The 19,432-nt window shown below is 54.4% G+C and overlaps 9 protein-coding genes across 9 annotated transcripts; 4 read left to right on the forward strand and 5 right to left on the reverse strand.

Moving 5' to 3' along the window:
- Nucleotides 1-666: 666 nt before the first annotated feature.
- On the reverse strand, nucleotides 667-1,129 carry M409DRAFT_30291 (uncharacterized protein; the record flags this gene model as incomplete). The annotated part of the gene is made up of 4 exons (XM_033809852.1): nucleotides 667-747; nucleotides 796-881; nucleotides 933-990; nucleotides 1,043-1,129. The coding sequence occupies 4 exons, from the start codon at nucleotides 1,127-1,129 to the stop codon at nucleotides 667-669; spliced, it is 312 nt and encodes a 103-aa protein (XP_033660173.1).
- Nucleotides 1,130-1,490: 361 nt separating this feature from the next.
- M409DRAFT_71172 (uncharacterized protein) lies at nucleotides 1,491-3,030 on the forward strand (the record flags this gene model as incomplete). The annotated part of the gene is made up of 2 exons (XM_033819056.1): nucleotides 1,491-2,911; nucleotides 2,991-3,030. 2 exons carry the CDS (start codon nucleotides 1,491-1,493, stop codon nucleotides 3,028-3,030), a joined length of 1,461 nt encoding a protein of 486 aa, XP_033660174.1.
- A 148-nt stretch (nucleotides 3,031-3,178) lies between these two features.
- Nucleotides 3,179-5,370, reverse strand: M409DRAFT_71173 (uncharacterized protein; the record flags this gene model as incomplete). Its single annotated transcript, XM_033819057.1, has 3 exons — nucleotides 3,179-5,151; nucleotides 5,200-5,298; nucleotides 5,349-5,370. 3 exons carry the CDS (start codon nucleotides 5,368-5,370, stop codon nucleotides 3,179-3,181), a joined length of 2,094 nt encoding a protein of 697 aa, XP_033660175.1.
- A 235-nt stretch (nucleotides 5,371-5,605) lies between these two features.
- M409DRAFT_71174 (uncharacterized protein) lies at nucleotides 5,606-7,104 on the forward strand (the record flags this gene model as incomplete). Its single annotated transcript, XM_033819058.1, has 3 exons — nucleotides 5,606-5,765; nucleotides 5,836-6,807; nucleotides 6,857-7,104. 3 exons carry the CDS (start codon nucleotides 5,606-5,608, stop codon nucleotides 7,102-7,104), a joined length of 1,380 nt encoding a protein of 459 aa, XP_033660176.1.
- Nucleotides 7,105-7,716: 612 nt separating this feature from the next.
- Nucleotides 7,717-11,277, forward strand: M409DRAFT_30295 (uncharacterized protein; the record flags this gene model as incomplete). Its single annotated transcript, XM_033809853.1, has 1 exon — nucleotides 7,717-11,277. One exon carries the CDS (start codon nucleotides 7,717-7,719, stop codon nucleotides 11,275-11,277), a length of 3,561 nt encoding a protein of 1,186 aa, XP_033660177.1.
- A 251-nt stretch (nucleotides 11,278-11,528) lies between these two features.
- On the reverse strand, nucleotides 11,529-13,268 carry M409DRAFT_71176 (uncharacterized protein; the record flags this gene model as incomplete). The annotated part of the gene is made up of 4 exons (XM_033819059.1): nucleotides 11,529-12,134; nucleotides 12,185-12,551; nucleotides 12,615-13,061; nucleotides 13,117-13,268. The coding sequence occupies 4 exons, from the start codon at nucleotides 13,266-13,268 to the stop codon at nucleotides 11,529-11,531; spliced, it is 1,572 nt and encodes a 523-aa protein (XP_033660178.1).
- Nucleotides 13,269-13,395: 127 nt separating this feature from the next.
- M409DRAFT_30297 (uncharacterized protein) lies at nucleotides 13,396-15,026 on the reverse strand (the record flags this gene model as incomplete). Its single annotated transcript, XM_033809854.1, has 2 exons — nucleotides 13,396-14,410; nucleotides 14,458-15,026. 2 exons carry the CDS (start codon nucleotides 15,024-15,026, stop codon nucleotides 13,396-13,398), a joined length of 1,584 nt encoding a protein of 527 aa, XP_033660179.1.
- A 651-nt stretch (nucleotides 15,027-15,677) lies between these two features.
- Nucleotides 15,678-16,871, forward strand: M409DRAFT_30298 (uncharacterized protein; the record flags this gene model as incomplete). Its single annotated transcript, XM_033809855.1, has 1 exon — nucleotides 15,678-16,871. One exon carries the CDS (start codon nucleotides 15,678-15,680, stop codon nucleotides 16,869-16,871), a length of 1,194 nt encoding a protein of 397 aa, XP_033660180.1.
- Nucleotides 16,872-17,072: 201 nt separating this feature from the next.
- M409DRAFT_60989 (uncharacterized protein) lies at nucleotides 17,073-18,279 on the reverse strand (the record flags this gene model as incomplete). The annotated part of the gene is made up of 4 exons (XM_033814628.1): nucleotides 17,073-17,356; nucleotides 17,413-17,637; nucleotides 17,698-17,767; nucleotides 17,881-18,279. 4 exons carry the CDS (start codon nucleotides 18,277-18,279, stop codon nucleotides 17,073-17,075), a joined length of 978 nt encoding a protein of 325 aa, XP_033660181.1.
- Between the last annotated feature and the right edge of the window lie 1,153 nt (nucleotides 18,280-19,432).

Here is a 19,432-nt window from a genome sequence, read left to right on the forward strand (position 1 = left end):
TCCTTCTCGAATTGCGCATTCCTATGACGCCCATCGCAAATCCCATCCAAAGTCCAAAAGCAAAAAAGCCACCTCCAACCCTGACTCGAACCCACGACCCCAGCGAAAAAAAGACAAAAAGGTTAGCCATCAGGCCTCGTGACACGCTCAGGGATTCTTGCGGAGTGTTACGCGCATTCTGCCACAGATTGCAATCAATCAAATGGGTGGTTTAGACTATTTGGTCCTTAAGGCCATTTCTTGTTGCAATGGTTTTGCCTGTGCGCCCTTACTGCTTGAGCCATCATGCGGCTAACCTTGGAAGTGGGCGCGCGCGAATGGATTATGTAGTCTATCTTCTTACGCCGGCTGACTGCCGACGGTTTGCCGGTTGGCGGGGCTTGCGAAAGTTTGTTGCGGCGGCGGCGGAGGTGGAGGGTTTGGTCGCTGACGGTCGTGATACCGAACTCATCACTGCTTGATGCTCGTCATCTCTCGCCGCTGGCTATGATCCTCCTCAAATTCTTTGCTCTCGCCAGGCGCATTTGTTCTGCAGCCATGGGCTTTCATGTGCAGTGGACGACCATTACTTGGGACAACGGATTTGGCGGCATGCTCATCCAGCGACGACAGGATGGACCCCGAAGAATGGATGCTCGCAACGAGTGGTGTCTTCTCGACGGTCCTTCACCTCACATTCTGCTCGACAAGCCTCCTCATACTATCAAGTTGAGTCTTGCCTGTTGAGGTGAGGTATCGAATATGCGACTGCAACGATCAGCATCTCTTACAGACTAGAACATGTTCAGAGCTTACGATGTCGTTGACATGCTTGTATCTCTCGAACTCATGTCGAGCGAAGTCCCTCATCTCTCCTCGAGTATCAGAAGACTTTGGTATCTCTATCCAAATATCAGCACATGCTGTGGTGGACTGCAAGATGGAATTTTCACTGTAGATTGTTCGAACGCAGTCTCGCCACAGAGCAAGCACCTTCTGTCGCTGGACGAACTGACGTCGAAATCAGTGAATGCAATACCGAAAGAAGACTTCACATGCATACTTGCTCCAGAGTCAGAGTCGGGCCTCTGCTACGCAAAGATTTGCCTGACGATATCGTGGCAAGTCGTGGAAGAGTTCGTTGGATCATCTTGCTTGAAAAGGCCGTTGCGACTTGTTATCTTGCCTTGAGGGGATGTCCTGTACAGTGGTAGGATCAAGCTATACGGTGAAAAATTTTTGTACAACGATCAAAGACAGTCAATCGCTCGGAGACATACAAGGTGAAGCGCATCATTGGCACGTGAAAGGTGAAGTGAAGTCTGCTTCGCATCCCTGCACCAAGTGGGTCTCTCAAGTAACTTTCGGCACGGAACGGCAGCTCACTCTCCCCACGATGCAATCGCGGCCCACGTGCCACTTCCTTTACGGCCTGCCTCCCCTCTCTTGTGTCCGTTCTGCTTATCTCCTCCTCCCTCCTTGCCAACCTCCCCTTGGACCAGGACAACAGCATGGCCAAGAGAAAGAGTGAAGCCGTCAGCGGCGACCTGGAATCCGGAGGCGTATCAAACACAACGACGAGTTCCCCGAAATCCGCGAAGAGATCCAAGAAGGCCGATTCGGCTCCTCGATCGGATGTTATAGACGAAGTCAATGCTCTTGGTCGCACCGAGTTCGAGGATCGCTATCTCGATTCGTTGTCTTTGGATTACACAGAACGCGCGTCTCAATCGCATTGCAACCTATGTTTCGCAAATGACATCTCCGATAACGACTTTGACGACTGCTTCCACCTGATCGACACCACCAGTCGCAAGGACTACGAAGGTAGTAGCTGGGGATGGCATCCGAAAAGGAAGAGGCGGGAGATGAAGGAAAAAGAGATGCGGTACATTATAGCAAAGGGAGACTTTCTCCCAGACGAAGAGGGCAAGTTGGAGAAGGAGTTTGAAGGTTTCCTGAGCTTCATGTTCACGCACGATTCGACGCCTTCGGTACCGGTCCTTTACATCTACGAAATACACCTGGCCGAGAAGGCGAGGGGCAAGGGCCTCGGTCTACATCTACTGAATCTTGCAGAGTCCATGGCGCGGAGGGTGGGAGTGAAGAAAGTCATGTTGACTTGTTTTCTGAGTAATACAAACGCCCTGAACTTCTACAAACACCACGGATTCCGGAAAGACGCATGCTCGCCGGGAGATCGAAGGACGAGGAACAAAGTCGTAAAAGTAGACTACATGATCATGAGCAAAGACGTGGACGCGACTCCAGCCACCGACGGCGACAGCGCAGTGCAGGTAATGGAAGAGGAACCCATGGATAGCTTGATATCAGACCGGACTGACGAAGTGCCAAGTCTGGACGACTGCCCTAGTGTGATGCGCGCGTGGATCGACGGCCTGAAACAACAGGAATTGCTTAATCTGGGCCTCGCAGAGGCAGAGAAGGCTCGACATCTGCTTTCCTCGGATCAAGACCAAGAAGCCGCCAAGCATCGCGATATCCTTTCGGCGCTGTTCCAATGCTTGAAGAGTCGCTACGAGGCGGCAAGAGACCTCGATGAAGTCTTGAGGGAGCAGATGTATCATTTGAAGAGCCATATCTTAGACGTCGACCGGATGGCGGAGACGCTCGCAGCATCGGTGCAAGACGTCAAAAGCAAGCTTCCACCGTCACCGTCTCAGCTGAACGAAGAGAGCTTCGACTGGGACAAAGCCACAGAACAGGTCTACTCCGCATTCTACACATTACTGCGCAAAGCCGAAGAAGTCGACAACCGCCTGGACGACATCGTCGAACGCGAGCAGGAAGCCGACCAGCGAGAGGACGATCTAGACGGCCGAGAAGAGGAACTCGACAGCTGGGAAAACGACATCCACGAGCGGGAAAAGGCCTTGGCGGACCGAGAGGAGCGACTAATGCGTTCGAAGCGGCGTTTGAAGAGGTTGAAAGGGTCGGGGTCGAGGGATACCGAGGAGCAATACCAGTACCAGTATCAATACCAGGAACAGTACCACGAGGACGCAGACGAGTGGGAAGGAGAGCCGGTGAGAGCGCTCCCTTGGAGACAAGAAGCGCCTCCGCAGAATAAAGTCGACTTGTGGCTCCATCAGACGAGTCCGAGCGATGAGATTAATATCGATCCTGGAGGAGGGACTGATTAAGTTTTTGCATGAATGAATGGAAACCTTCAATTTCATCACGCTTTTGGCTGCTTCCCTCCTTGAAGACTCTTCTCAATCTTCCTCCTCTTCGCCCGCAACTTCTCCGCCTCGTCGTCCTTGCGCGCGTTCGAGTAGACCATCTTCTCGTACATCTTGCGCTTGCGGCGCGGCATCATCATCTTTCTGCGCTCGACATCCTCTTCCGCTGCCTTTTCCGCCGCTGTCCGCTTCGCTTGGGCTGCGGCCTTTTCTGACTTCTTCTTGTCCTTGGACTCTGCGGACATGACTGAGCGGCCGAGAGCTTCTGCTTCGAGCTCGGCTTGGTGCTCGCGGGCTTCGCGAGCGGCTTCGTCGTCACCTTCTTCGTCGCCGGAGAAGCCGCCCCATTCGTCGTCTGGGGCTGCGCCGATGCCTGCCTGCTCGTCTTCATCGTCTTCCTCGTCATCTGACTCCGCGAGCTCGACGTCCATACCCTCGCCTTGTGCGACCTCTCTACCATCCAATTCATCCTCCATCTCCTTCGCTTCTTGATCCCCTCTCACTCCGTCGACCTCTTCGCCTTCACTACCATCGTCGACTTCCTCGTCATCTTCATCCTCGTCGTCCTCGGCCTCTGCTTCGGCAGCAGTCTCTTGCTCCGCAAGCGATAATGTCGGGTCGTAGTCTCCCTTCTTCGGCTTGACCCATGGACTCAGATGCGGAGGCAGTGTTGCACCAGGGGCATACAGATCCGGTCGTTGAAGTTGGCCTGCGTTGATCGAATCCCAAACCCACTGCGGCTGCACATAGATGCGTCCAGGTACTCGTTCATTTGACGTCTTCACCACTGGTGCTCCGTCGTCGAAGCCGTCGTCGAACTCGTCGTTGTCATCTGTCTCAGGCGGCGATGGTAGTGGGATGTCGGGTCGGTCGACGATTTGATGTGTTATGCGGGGATCGTCTTCATTGCAGTATGAGCCAGCCTCTCCCAATAGGGTGTCCCAACCGACGCGCTTGCAACCAAAAGACTTGAGGATGAATTCGATAGGATGTCGAGGGGTCTCTCGTGAAAGGTAGACCGTGAAAAGCTCGAAGAGTCTCGCGGCCGATGCTGCATCTGCTGTGATGGAAGGTTGGAGGAGAGAGTCTGCTGAGGGGTCAATAGATGCGAATTGATCAAGCGCAGTCGACGTGTTTTGGTCGGCGCCTTCTTGCGCGGACTCCTCTTGTGCTGCAGTATCGTCCTCCGCTGGTAGCGACAAGAGCTTGTCAGCTTCTGCTTGTGCCTTCTCATTTGTCTCGGCGTCTGGGAGTTGTTCAGGCTCCTCGTCCTCTACACCGTCTTTGCCCTCCAATTGAAACGCTCCCAATTCAGCCCCATGCTCTTCACTCTGCGCGTCAAACCTCGGAGGATACACAAGCCCTATGCTCGTGTACAGTCTGTAGTTGACGAATCCAAGCAGGGTCGTGTAAAACTCGACGAATGTGGCCATGATTCTGAAGTCAACATCTCCTGCAGTTCGCTGAACAAACTTGTACGGGACTAGCCATAGTATGTCCTGACCCTGGATGGTCGCCTGGTAATAAATGCCTTTTATCGACAGGAATGACTTCCTCAAGCTGTGTGTGCGGATCAGGTAATGCTCGAACTCCATGGTCAGACGCTGGCACTTGGCGATGATCTTCGGTGGTACTTGTTCGGTGCTGGGGAGGTTTGCGAAGAGGAATAGCATGGACAGTGCATCGTCCAAATCTCGAAGCGCATCTACGAAGGTAGGGTATCGTTCTTTGATAATGTGATCGAGTTTCATGCGTGGGGTGAGGTTGCGCTCGAGGCGCGATGCGTCACTGACTTCATTGCGCCCAAGTGCTTTGCTGATCTTTTTCGCGAGTGCCTTTTGATCTCTAAACTTGTTGAGTAGTGGTTCGTGAAGTAGGTATTGGATGTCTTTGGTGTAGTAGAAGGTGGTGCTGGGAGTCGCGGATTTCGAGGCTCGTTTCTTCGATCGAGGTTCGCGCGGATATATGCCTGTGCGAAATCAGCTGTGCTAGTTGTAACTAGATTGGCTGGTCCCACCTTTGAAAATGCATAATCGTCTGAAGTCGGGCAACGAGATCTGAAGTTTCCGAACCGCCTGCGAGCGGGTGATGTAGTTCTTCGCATTGCCAGATTGGCCTGAGAAGTGATGTTAGCGGGAGTATTGTCGCCGGTTCTGACCATCTTACCCTTCTTCTTGATCTTTGCCATGGCGAGTGTGGGTTGTCGTTGTGTTAGTAGTAGAGACCTTGAATTCGTCTGAAAAGTCCAGAGCGCAGACCAAGATTTCGCTCGCTACACCTGCCTCATTTAATTTAACCTCCGCGGGAATGACCACAGCCGAGAGCGCTAGGGAGTCCCTTCCCTTGGACGCGCTCTCGCGAGGAGCAGCATCGACTTCAACTTTCGATCATACCCGGATCATGACAACGACGCTCGCCCGACCATGGACGCCCTCACCAACGTCTATCATGGCCATCCCAAGGCCGTCCTCTTCTCGACGGCTGCCGCGCTCCGAATTCTCCTCGCCTTGACCTTTGCTGGACTCCCTGACCTCTTGACAGGCCGAGTAGAGATCTCGACTCCTGTCAACAGCTTTAAAAGATGTACGTGGCATACAGAGGTGTATCAATGGCCGCTGTGGCTAAGATATGGACAGGAGCTGAGACCGCGCAGTGCAGGAAGGATTGTTTCTATATGATCGAGGACTCGACCCCTACGATGGTGGCATTTTCCACCAGGCGCCCCTGCTTTTACCTCTCTTTTCGCTGCTACCGTCGCCAGCGACTTGGGTAGGACGAATAGCAAGTGTGCTGCTATTTACCGCATTGGACGTGCTCTCCGCAGACTGCCTGTACGACATCGCCAAGTCAGGCGCGGCGGCGATCTCATCATTATACTGCTCTCCACGGGCGGATCGATCATGGCAACCCGAATCTGTCATTGCAGTCTACCTGTTCAACCCATTCACGCTATTGGCCTGCTTGGGACGTCCGACGACAAGCTTCACAATCTTCTTCGTGTTGCTCAGCGTAAGACATGCGTGCGAAGCTAAATTCACAACCACTGCTTTCGCATTGGCTATCGCAAGCTACATCAGCCTGCACCCTGCTTTGCTATTGCCGCCCATAGGACTTTTATGCTACGACCGACTTTGCCACAAGGAGATTGGGGCCAGCATACAATCAGAAAAGCCAGGAGCAACTCCTGAGAGCACACCGTCCACGAAGGTCGCTGTGGATCAAAGGTCGCTTCCAGCTGCACTGCCCTTTGCCGTACTTCTGGCGGTGACATTCTTTGCTGGAACAGCTTTTCTGATAGGCCTCTCGCGGCTGCTTCTCCCCTCGTGGAATTTCATTCCGTCCGTCTACCTTACTCCCTTGAGCCTTCCAGATCTTACCCCCAACCCAGGATTGTGGTGGTACTTCTTCATCGAGATGTTCGATGCATTTCGAGAATTCTTCCTAGGGGTCTTCTGGCTACACATGCTATCATACAGTGTGCCATTCTGCCTGCGATTTCGGAAGCAGCCCTTGGTGGCGGTTGTGCTTATGATGGGGATCATCGCAGTGTTCCAACCGTACGCGAATGTTGGGGACGCGGGCGCTTGGTTGAGCTGCCTGTGCCTGCTTGGTCACATTTATGAAGGTATGCGACTTCCATCGCGGTTGTTTGTGCTGCACTAACTGTCAAACAGTGTGCTCGACTCACCGATATACATTTCCGGCGCTGGCGGCCTTGCTCTACACCTCGCTCCTGGGGCCAGCCTTCCACCACCTGTGGATATATGCAGGATCAGGCAATGCAAACTTTTTTTATGCCATCACATTGGTGTGGAGTCTGGCGCTGCTCATACTACTTACAGACATGGTGTACGCGGCATTGAGAGACGAGTGGGAAGCCGAGCGACCAGGAGGCAAAGGCAAAGAAGTTCGCCAGATATAGGACTGATATGAAACGTGCAATGAAAAAGCTAGCCTACTGCACAGCGCAACTCGTTCAGAAACGAGTAAACGGAATGGCGAATAATGGTGCTGACTGCGCCTCTCGCGCCTCATACGAATGCGATTCAGGATCCGTCCGTGGCACGGTCGATGCAAGGACGGTGCATGTGTTGCGCAATGATCCTTTCCGATTCACTGCCGAACGAGATGTGACGGTGTCGCAGCCTGCTGTCAGGCTCTGCTCCACTGCTGCTGATGATCGCAATGCCTTGTTTCGTCTCGTGCTGGCCTCCGCGTCCCACCACTTGTGCGGGTACAGTAGTATGTAAGCCGCGGAGCTCAACGTCGCTTTAGGATTCGCCTGGGCCTCTGCCCTCACACTTCCAAGGTCTTTTCCCGACCCTCGTGCACCACCACACGCCTGCTCTTGTATCCGCATATCCGTCGTCGTGCACTGCAGTACATGCATCGGCCTCGCTGTCTGTCGCCTGCGTGTACTTTCAATGTTCACCCTGGCACGATGAGGACACGCCCCAACGCCCCCGAAGTCGACCCCAGCAGCGCCCTTTTGGAGCAGAACCACCACAAGCAGGCCGAGCGATAGCTCCTGGTCATGTCCAGCAATGACGCCCTCGCCTTGGACGCCCAGCCGACGCTGCGCAACGGATCTACCGCCGCCGCCGATGTCTCCTTCGCCAAGTTGAACTCAGAACACCATGCCGAGTCGGGCTCGCAAGCCGAGTCGAGTCGGTCACGGGAGAGAAAGCCTGGTCTTGCTGAGCGCCTGGCTGGCGAGTGGGAGAAGAGGCACAGTGGGCACGAATCATCTACGACTGGCGATAGGAGCAGCAATGGCAGCAGCACGCCGCAGAGATCGAAGAAGTCGGACGGCTTCATGCTCGACTCCATCTTTACCAATGGGCAACACGGCAGCCCCGAACCCACTCGCCGGCATGGGAAGAAAAGCGAGCCAAATGGACATATTTCGATCGATAAAAGAGGGAGTGCGCAACACCGACTTTCTGGCGAGTCGTCACAGCGAAGTTCGCCTCTATCGAGGGAACTCTCTACCGATAAGCCTGGTCATGCATCGCAGGGTAGTAATTCCAATTCAAGGACCCCTGCCATGGATCCAGCACAGCTCGTGCAGATGGCACTCAACCTCAGTGAAAGCAGGAAGAGGCACGTGAGTAGTTCTTTGCCGATTCCTGTAACCCCCGCTGGAGGCCGACGAGTGGTATCTGCATTGGATTCGGGCTATGGAACTGTGAAGTCGAGCTCGTCTGGGGGTAAACGAGCCAGCCATTTATCAGACGCCACCCCTGGGTCCACTCGAGCGAGCCATCGCAGCACGGACGAGGACGAGCGTATGTCTGGAGCTGACAACGTGGTGTACACGTTCACCCCAGCGACCCTATCTCGGGCGGAAAAGGCTCGCAAGTACTTCGAATTGGCGAGCGAGCATAGACGTCTTCTGGAACACTTGCCTCCTTTAAAGAGCGATGCCACAGCCCCAGAGAACTATACGTTACAGGCGACCAGCAGCCCAGGAAGTGCCCACTACGATATGAATAGAGTGGTGTCAAACCCGAACCACAAGCGACAGCTGGGACGCACGTACAACCCCTTGCAAGCACTTCGAAATAGACGCCTACGAAACAGAGAACGACGTCCACTCACGGCGCCTCCAAACACTTGGCAGGAAACAGATAGGATTAAACGTTGGATTGATGGCGTGGAGGCGACATCGAATGATCCATCTTATCGCCCTGGCAGAGATCGAGTTCGCTTGCCAACGTTCTCTGGCGAACTCGAGGGTGAGGTTGAGCGACCCGAGACTGCAAAGCGCCATCGCCGTTCCGACACCGTGAACTCGGTCATCACGCGACCCGACAACGGTTGGTCGATTGAACCAGCCGAGTTGCTAGCAGACACCTACTGGGTTGAGAAAGGGGATAACAAGAGTGTCATTGAAGACAGACATGGCAATCGAATTTTCCCCGGCCGATCACGACCGAGCGTGGAGATGCCGCGAGGCAGCAAGGAGTTTGACCAAGGCAACGATTCCAACGCAGATCAGCAAAGTCACCACTACGAGTCCGAGGACGATGAGAAAGTCAGGTCGCGACGAAGAAATCTGCTTCCTATCCCTGGCCGACTTCGACGGAATTATATCAGTCGATCGCCCAGCACAACCAGCAACTCCAGTGACGAAGGGCGAAAGCCTCCTGCAACACGCTTCGGCGATACTGAAGGTGGCGATGAGAACATCGGCCCGCTAGATAGGCATATGCGTAGGATGATTGCAAAAGAGGAGAAAGGTGAATTGACATCCCCAGAGCTGGTCTCGCCCGATCATTGGGATCACAAGTATGGCCAATTCCCATCCTCGCGTGGTAGCGTCGATAGGGGACATCGGGATTCGCATCAACCTGCAAACGGCCGCCTGTCTGTTGACAGTCGTGGACACAGACGTTCCAAGTCTGCAGAAGGAAGAGTGGGTGCTGCGGATCATGTCAGGCAGTCGATGGATCAAGCCACTCAAGAAAGCCCACCGTCACCGGTTGTCGCAGGCTTTGTGCCAGCCATTGCCCGTTCGCCATCGCACAACAAACGCCCATCGCCAACCGAGCATAAGTCTAAACGGTCCCACCTCCCCATCTTCCGGTCAAAGAGCAAGGATCGCAATAATGTCGAAAGGACAGACTTTGCGGCCATAGAACACATTGGCAAGCCTTTGTCGCCTGTCTTGAGCGCAGACACCACCTCGGAGCAGCCACGGTCAAGCTTTGACTCTGGACGACCGCAGCAAGTGCAACGCAACCAGACAGCAGACAGCAACGCCAGCAGCCTACGGCGGTTCAATACCGCGACGACAGCTACAGACACCTCTGCTAAAGACTCCAATGCATCGTTGCCCCGTCGCTTCTTGAAAGGCGGGCGCATTGGGGAGCTGATGCGTACCGAAAGCTCGCGTCTTGGAGATAAATTCCGTGGGAGTCGTGATCGCCTAAATGAGCCTGGAATGATATCGGACGTTTCTGTAGCTCCCTCCGAGGTTTCAGAGGACGATGCTGAGCAGCTCGGCAGCAGACGAGGTCGTGGCGAGGACACGCCCGAAAGGCAAGTCAGCCCTCGAGCGTCGTACGAACCGTTGAGGCAGAAGCCCAAGTACTACATCTCGAATTTGCCTTCATTCAAATCACCCGCGGGCGGCCGTTACCGAAGCTCGACCATCGAGACACCGATGTCTGAGGCCAGCGACCCCTTTGCCAAGCAGGACCCCAACCAAGGACAGCAAGCAGGCGCGCGCCCATACTTGGCCCCACCCAAGATCAATCTACCCGACGACGAGGGTAATTCTGAACCGGAAATGCGAGACAGCAAGAGGCTACTGGGGGACAACGAGTACGATCGCCGCAAGTCAGTCTCACAGAACAACGTCTCTTTTGCCCCTGCGCCGGAGATTCAAGGCCGTAAGCGTGGGGCTTTCGCAGCAGGCGGTCTATCCAAAACCGATGGCAGAAGGCACTGGAGCATATCTGATCAAGCACCGCCACCACCGGCAAGTAAAGTCACAAATCGAGACGTCGCCCGTGTCCGCGCGCTCCTCCTCGCATCCGGGATCAAAGCCCAAGAAATCTACACAAAAGCCAACACAGGCCGCGAAACCCCCCTCCCCGTCATCGCCAAAGCCTTCGAAACCGCCGGAAAACCTCTCCAGAACGTCAGCAAACGAGAAGAACACCTCTTCGCCACGCGGATGCTCTCCGAGACGCTCGACACGGAACTCGCCAACTTCGAAAAAGCCGTCCAAGACTTCCAGATCGAAACGGCCAAGAACCTCGGCGATCAACTCGACGATCTCTCCCATCGAGCGTCGGAGCAGCTGACGAAGATTGTCAATGAGACGTCGGACGAAGCGGATGCGTTTAATGTTGAGCTGACGACGAAGCAGCCGCAGGAGGTCAAGCGGGTGGACGATGCGGTGGATGCGATGTTCCGTCAGCGGAGGAAGCAGTTTCGATTGCTGCGGCGAGCGGGGTTCAAGTTGCTCGAGTGGTTGGTGCTGGGGATTATGTGGTGGGTGTGGTTTGTGGTGGTGGTGATTAATTCGTTCAAGAAGGTGGTTGTGGGGATTTTGATGGTTTTGAGGTGGTTGCTTTGGTTTTGACGAGAGAGAGAGAGAGAGAGAGAGAGAGAGAGGGGAGAGAGAAGAGGAACTGGACGGAAGACGAAGACTTGGTTTTTCATTTTTTTGTTGTTGTTTTTGGGTCTTTACTTCTTGATGATACCCGGGTGTGTATTTCAGCATTGGTGTTGGGAGAGAGATATGGATCCCTTATTAGCCGGTGAATCAGGATTGAACATATGACAGATAAGCCAGACGGTCGAAAGCAGAGATTTTTCATGTCGTGCACTTTTCTATCGCACTCGAGTTGCTTTGTGCTCAGTCCAGCCAGGAGCATCTTGCTTCTCTGCATCAAACTCCTCGTCTTGCACGACTTCAATCACTCTCACTTTCCATTTCCCCAGTCTCAGAATCAGGAGTCCGTCGACTATCAGGTTTTCCACATCTGACGGCTGCTGTTCCTTGATCTGCGTGAAGCTCAACTCGCCAGTCTGATTCCTCGACGGCGAAGCAACGTAGACGCCTCCTTTGCTCACGAGGCGTGCGCCTTCGGACTTGGTCGCCACCAGCCCGGCGTGGTAGAGGATGCGGCCGAAGGGGGTGTTGTGCACCAGAGATTGGGGGAGCTTCGTTCGTGGATCTTCTGTGTCTGTGCTGGATGTTTGCAGGAGAGACGAGATTGTCGGCGCTCGCATGGCCTGATGCTCTGCCTGAGTCTTCGCTGCGACTTCGGCGCCGTGGACGAGCTCGAGGACCTCTCCGGCGAGGAGATGCTGGGCTTTGCGTTTGCCGGGGTCTTGGATGTGTTGTTGCATGATAGAGGCGATTTCTGAGATGGGGACGAAGGTGAAGAGTTTGAGGTACCGCTGCACATCTTCGTCTGCGGAGCGGAGGAGGAACTGTAACTTGTTAGCACCGCGCCCTGCGTTCACCCAGGCAGAGCACTCACCCCATAGAGATCGAAAGGCGACGTGAGGTTTGAATCCAACCATACCGCATTACCAGCACTCTTCCCAAACTTCTCACCCGCAGACGTCGTCAGAAGAGGCACCGTCAGTCCAAAAGGCGACAGATCTTCCTTCAGCCTCCCCTCTGCATCGAGCCACTCCTTCTGCCTGCCTGATTCCGCCTCATTCTGAGCAATGTAGTTCACCGCGTCCATACCGGCGATGATATTCCCGTACTGATCCCCTCCCCCAACCTGTACCTGAATCGCTCGGTCCTGGTACATCTGCCACCAGTCCCAGCCCTGCAGCAGCGGGTACGTGAATTCCGCAAAGGACATGCCGTCGCCCTTTTCCATCTTATTCCGTACCCTGCATCCCTCGCAAAATCAGCTTTCGGTGTCCATGACGTCCGCTTTTTCAGAACTCACTCACGTATCCCGACCCAACATCGCCCCCAACCGCATCCCATTCCCCATCATCTTCAAAAACTGCAGAATCCCCAATCCATCCAGCCAATCTGCATTATTCAATACCTCCCTCTTCCCGATTCCTTTCTCATTCTCATCCAAACGATGCCTCTTCCCATAACGCACGACATTCTCCCACAATCCCCCCACTTGTGCATACATAGCCTCAAAGTTGGCCTGCATGACCGACTCCGCCGTCCGAGCTCTTGATACGAGTCTCCCGCTGGGGTCTCCGACTTTGGAAGTTGCGCCGCCGACGAGGCTGACGACATGGTGGCCGTGGTGGTAGAGCCAGAAGAGAACCATGTACGGGAGGAGATGGCCTAGGTGCAGGGACGGTGCGGTGGGGTCGATGCCGGCGTAGATACCGAGCTTACGGGTTCGGAGGAGGTGGTCGAGGGCATGGCGGTCACTAGAATCAAGTTCAATGGCTATTACGAGTATTGGAGTGCTGACAAGTCGCGCACCCAGCGATTTGGTTGATCAGCCCTCGTTCTTCCAGAACACTCAAAACGCCGTGACGAGCACGTCTCGAGGTGTGAAATGACCTCTGTCGCGAGATACACCGTGGACAAACATACAGCCGCTTCGCGAGCAGTTTTGTGGTGGAAGAAGACATTGTGGTGAGGTTGAAGCTCAAGCTTCGAAGTGCAGACGGTGCTCGGCTTGAAAGTCTTGGCTTTTCACATGAAGGTACTCTATATACATACAACATCATCGTTTCATGAGCCCATACGATTTTCGTTTTACGATCCTTGAAGGTCGCCAATTCCACCGAGAGTGACCGTCTTCACTGTCACGTACTCGTCAATTCCGTATTTCGATCCCTCGCGTCCGAACCCTGAATGCTTCACGCCTCCGAAAGGAGCTGCTGGATCACTGATGATTCCAGTGTTGATGCCCACCATTCCGAACTGCAGCGCTTCGGCTACTCTGTAGCATCGCTGTGTGTCTTTTGAGAAGAAGTAGCCAGCCAACCCAACTTCCGCATCGTTGGCGAGGCTGACTACCTCCGCCTCCGTGTTGAATGGGAAAAGCGCTGCAACAGGGCCGAATGTCTCCTCGCTCGAGATCTTCATGCCCTTGGTCATATCTCTGATAACCGTTGGCGCAAAGAAGTTCGCGCCCAGGTCAGACAGTTTCTGGCCACCGGCGAGCACTTTAGCGCCGTGCTGAACTGCATCATCAACATGAGCCTGGACTTTGCTGACTGCCCGGTCGTGGATCAAGGGACCGTGGGTGACACCCTCTTGGAATCCAGGGCCGACCTTGAACTGGTTGACCTTCTCCGTGAAGGCCTTGGCGAAGGCGTCGTAGATACCACTCTGCACGTAGATTCTGTTGGCGCATACACACGTTTGGCCACTGCTGCGGAATTTGCTTGCTACAGCTCCAGCAACAGCGATATCCAGATCAGCGTCATCGAATACGATGAATGGCGCATTACCACCAAGCTCGAAGGAGAGCTTCTTCAGCGTGTCTGCCGATTGCTTCATGAGGAGCTTGCCGACACCAGTGGATCCAGTGAAGCTGACTTTCTTGACCGTGTCTGATGCTGTGATCGCCCCACCAACTTCGGCTGTGTTTTCGAGTGAGGTCACGATATTTATCACGCCTGGTGGAATACCTGCACGATGGCCCAGCTCGGTCAACGCCGCAGCAGTGTAAGGAGTTTCTCCAGGCGACTTGGCTACGACAGTACAGCCGGCAGCGAGAGCAGGTCCAATCTTTCTGGTGATCATAGCAGCAGGGAAGTTCCACCTGATTGACTATTAGCTACCACAGAAAAGAAGGAAGAGTAATCCTACGGAGTGATGAGACCGCAAACACCGACTGGCTCCTTGACCGTGTATACCCTGTTACCAGGGACCGTGGCCGGGATGGTGTCGCCGTAGAGTCTAGGTGCTTCTTCACTGAACCACTCATAGAAGCTAGCCGCGTATGATACCTCGCCCTTTGCATCGTTCAATGGCTTGCCGTTCTCCCAGGTGATCAATTTGGCAATGTCCTCGCTGTTCTCGATAATCAAGTCGTACCACTTGCGCAGCATCTTCGACCGCTGACGTCCAGTGGTCTTCTTGAATGAAGGAAATGCGTCCGCAGCCGCCTTGATCGCGAGGTCTACATCGTCCTTGTTCATCTCTGGCATCGTCCCGATCAACTTGCCGGTGGCCGGGTCGTGGACCTCGAAGGTCTTGCCCGACTTTGCATTGACCCATTGGCCATTGATGTAGCTTTGCTCTTTGAACAGGCTCTTATCCTTCAGCTCCGGTGCGGTGTGGACGCTCGCAGCAGCAGGTCTTGAGATCAGTCGCAGGTGGTTCGTTCGTGTGATGTGCGAGCGGACCGCCGGGGTGGTCCTGAGAAAGGCCTTCATTTTGGCGGGAGCTGTCGTCTTGTACCGCGAGGACGGACTTCCTTCAGCGGTGAATCATCCAAGACAATGGAAAGCTGCTTGAAACGGGAGCTCTTCGGTGGCAAACCTCGGATGTGGAGCATTTAAGCTTCAACGTTCTTTCTGCGAGTGACGAAAGATCACCGGAGCCCAGTCCGCTCGAGTGGGACGTCACCTCACCATACCCGTGGTACTGACTGAAACCATATGCCTCGTCCAGGAGATATCACAGCGCTCACTCGATCAGAGCACCTCAACGATATCAACATTCTTCTGCATTGAGGAGACAACGACGTTCTCGAAGCCGGATTCTCTCTGCCCCATATGCACCTAGCATCTGCATGCAGCCAGCGCGTGGAAGTGTCGCAATTCCGCTTGGTCGACCTCGCAGATCCAATGTCGCGAACCGTTTTCCTCCCAATGGGACTGCTGAGCGCATCACAAACAGTTTGTCTAATTGCAAGTCGCGCATAGCAACAGCAATGGATAGGGGGAGAGGGAATGCAGTCTGCTCGGCTGTCGAATGGTTTGCATGCTTCCTTCGTTTCTCTTAATCTAATGTCCTCTCTTTCCGTCGACCAACACTCCACAGTCATCAAAGCAGTACGGCCATTCGCGGCCACAGCGCCTGTCATGTCTAAGAAGTGCGTCTTCAATATGTTGGTCTTGCAGCCCATCCAGATTCAAACAAACCTTGCCCCGAGCGAGACATCACACAGCCTGCTCTATCAAACGGATTCGACCGAACCTTTCTACCATCGAACACCACCTCCATCGTTAGAAGAGCTGCAATTCTTCGGGCTAAAGGCAGGCGACAAGTCCAAATGCCAGGACCAGCTATGCGCAGTATGCTTCGGACCTTTCCAGAATCCAGTCGTCACACGATGTCAACACACATTCTGCTTCGGCTGCATATACGAGTGGTTCGGTGGGAGCACAGCCTGTCCTAAATGCACAGGAGATCTCTACCAACCTCGAAAGCTGCGCCAACAACCAAGCCGCGAGATCCATCCAGCTGAACGACCTGGCCCTGTGGAAGACTCGCAATGGAAACTGCCATCCCCGACCACAGTCACGACCGTGAAGGCTACGTTCAAGGCGCACATCAAGAAACCCTCCACGGAGCAGAAACTCCTCGTGAAAAAGGCTCGTTCGTCCGGACACCTCCAAATCCCACAACCTTCCCATCAACACAGCTACTCAGACCGTTCCTCATCGGCAACGCAACAGCAACGCAACAAATCCTTCACGTCCAGCCTCCGAAAAGGCCACGCCCGCGGCGGTAGTCGTCACAGCAGTCTCCCCAGCTACATGAAGCGCACCAATCCACCACCCCAACCCACCCACAACCTAGACTACACCTACCAAGAGCCCATCATCGTCCACAGCCCTCAAGACGCCGACGCCCCTCCAAACGACCCGATCGACCTCGACGCCTCCGTAGTCGAACTCTACAGCACCTGCACCAAATATCTCGAGCGCACGCAACAAGCCGCCGCCCCCACCACCGAACAAAGCGTGCACCTCGTGCACGTCAACTCGGAAGAAATCCTCGCCGACATGTGGATGGTGAGCAAAGCGTCCGGGCAAGACGCATACTTGTCCATCCGGTGCAAAGCCATCGCGAAATGTGTTTGGAGGGAGTGGGAGGAGTATTTGAGACGGATGGAAGGCAGTTTGTTGATGGGGCAGGAGCTGTGGTGGGGGTTGCATAGGAATTTCGAGAGGACGGTGGTGGAGTATGGGTGGGTGGAGGATTGGATGGAGTTGCCGGGGGAGTTTGTGGAGCTTTTGGAGAGGGTTATGGCGGTTGCTGGGCAGAGGTGATGATGAGGTGAAGGATACGCATTCCTGGGAGTGAAAAGGGGGAGGAGGCTTGGAGGTGCATGCGAGTTCGGAAGTCGTTGTTGATTTATGTTCCAGATACCAAATATGCGCGGTGGCGTTCTCTTTTTTTGACTTATCTATGTCTATTTCATCTTCCAGTTCTTCCCAGAAAGACAGAGGTCTTATTGAAGTCCTACAACCCTACACCTCGCCCACCATCTTAAACTTGTTCAGCGGCTTACCTCTAACACCAACATCCACCTTGAAGACACTTCCCTGATACTTGGTGCTCCGCGGATACTTCTCAGGATCCAGCTCAGCAGCAGTGGTGATGAAGAGTTCAGTGCCACAGAGGGTCGGACAAGTCACGCAGCGTGTCGGGACCTCTACCTCTGCCACGACGTTGCCATTGGGATCAACCCGGACGACCTTGCTCGTGCCGAAGCAGGCAACCCAAAAGTGGCCTTCCTCGTCCTGGCAGTGGCCTATGTGGGGATCGTTAGCCCATTTGTTTCGAAATGAGATCCGGATACACACTCACCATCTGGCACACCGCCTTCATAGGGACAGGTAAAGAACGTCTTGCCCTCATCCCACATCGCCTCACCAGTCTCCAAATCATACGGGTACGCCACGATCTTGCCGGAAGGGGAATCCGTAAAATACATGGTCTTGTTGTCCGCAGACCATGACGTGCCGTTGGGGATCGTCACACCCTCTGTGACTCGGTGGAGGCTCAAGTCGGGATCCAGGCGGAAGAGCACGCCTGGTCGTCGCAGTTAGAGCACAATCCAGACGCCACGAGAACGTCCTCCACCCCACGCACCTTCATCCGTGAAGTTCTCGCCAACGAGAGCGGGATCGTTCATCGTGCCCACGAAGTAGCGCCCCCTAGCCTAGATATCGCACAAACACACCAATCAGCACAAAGCCCCATCTCAAACCGGCAATCGTACACCAAGTAGAAAACACCGCCCCCCAATCGAAACAAGAAAGAAAAAAACCCTACGTCAACGGCGCCATCATTACTCCTCATCCTCTCCTCCTTACACCTCCCCACCCCAGCCCTCCCACCCCCATCCTCCAACCTCTCAGCATCCCTCCACATCCCCCTCACGACCCGATGTTCTCCGGTCTCGCGCTCGAAAACGCCATACCCACTGTTGCCCCCAAACACAAACCGCGTCTCATCCCCATCAATGTCCGCCGAGCACGCAATGCTGTAGTCCAGATCGAACTGCTGGTGTGACGACGGGCCGTGGACCAGATTCACCACGTGCAGCTTCTTCTTCACGATGTCGACGAAGCGGAGGCTGTTGCGCGAGCTCTCCCAATGCGGGCCTTCTCCTAGCCCGCACTGCAGGTTTAGGTAGGGTTCCGCGATTGTGTAGGTTTTGATTTCGGGCATGGTGGCGGGTTTCCGGTTAGCTAGATAGTGAAAGGAAGAAGGTGTGGCTGCCTTTTAGATTCGGGTTGGTTGGTTTGATAGTGTTTTGGAAAGTCGTGGCGAACGAGGTGTGGTTGCGTGGTGGTGGTGGTGGTGTCGGATGTTGGTGTTGGTGGTGGGGGCGCTTGCTCAAACTCTCCGAAGATTCGGCGTTGTTACCATATTCATTCACGCTATAGCGATTCGCTCTTGCCTTATTCGACTAGCGAGCGAGAAGCATTCGCAGCCTACAACACGCTTTTTCGATTTACTGTAAGCATCTCCCGTCGAGCGAACATTTTCGACGATTTCCATTGACTTTGAAGGACTGACAAATAGTGGAGAACTCGCTTGGGTACCGACAATATATCATACTCCCCACATCAGCATTTGTCTCATATCGCCACGCCCTCGTGGCGTAGGAGGGCGACCTCGTGGCTTTGGAGCGATAGCGCAAGCTCCGATGACATGCAGCACGCTATAATAGGACCGACGCAGCTAGACGACCATCAACCTCAGAGTTGTTCCACCGAGAAGCTGACATGCCTTAGCGGTGGATGAAACGCCATGTCTAGTCCTCGCTATGCATCTGCTAGTCCATATGGAGATTGCATTCACATGGACAGCGTGGGCATGGTTCCAGTCGGCGGTTGTGCTACAGCTGCAGCTACACGCCCATCCCACGCACGTCGCGGACTTGCATCTTTAGTCGCACATCGTAGAGTGCATAGAGGTTCCGCGGCCGCGAGCTGTCTCCCACGGTTCTGTTGGATCACTCGGACGTGTTGGCTTACACGAACGTATTATGCTGGGTTACGCAGACCCATCGAGAGATCGCTCAATCTACTTGAGGAAAGCCACGCCAGTCCATTGGATCCAGACGCGGAGATCTGGTTCGCACAAGGATGAGAGTTGATGTGTCGTCAGCCGCATTTGACGCATGCTGAAGCAGATCTTGTTCAACGTCGACACATGTGGTCCCTGCATGAGGATACGTCCTGTCCTACGCTGCAACAGTGACGACGTGTATAACATCGTTAATCTACGCCACTGCCGTATGGGTGTCCAGCCTGCACATTGCCTTTTCATAGGTAGTACTTAATCTTGGAAATGGTAGAATCGAGCTGGCGCGTGC

Source organism: Zasmidium cellare, assembly GCF_010093935.1.
Source record: "Zasmidium cellare ATCC 36951 unplaced genomic scaffold M409scaffold_62, whole genome shotgun sequence".
NCBI lineage: Eukaryota > Fungi > Ascomycota > Dothideomycetes > Mycosphaerellales > Mycosphaerellaceae > Zasmidium > Zasmidium cellare.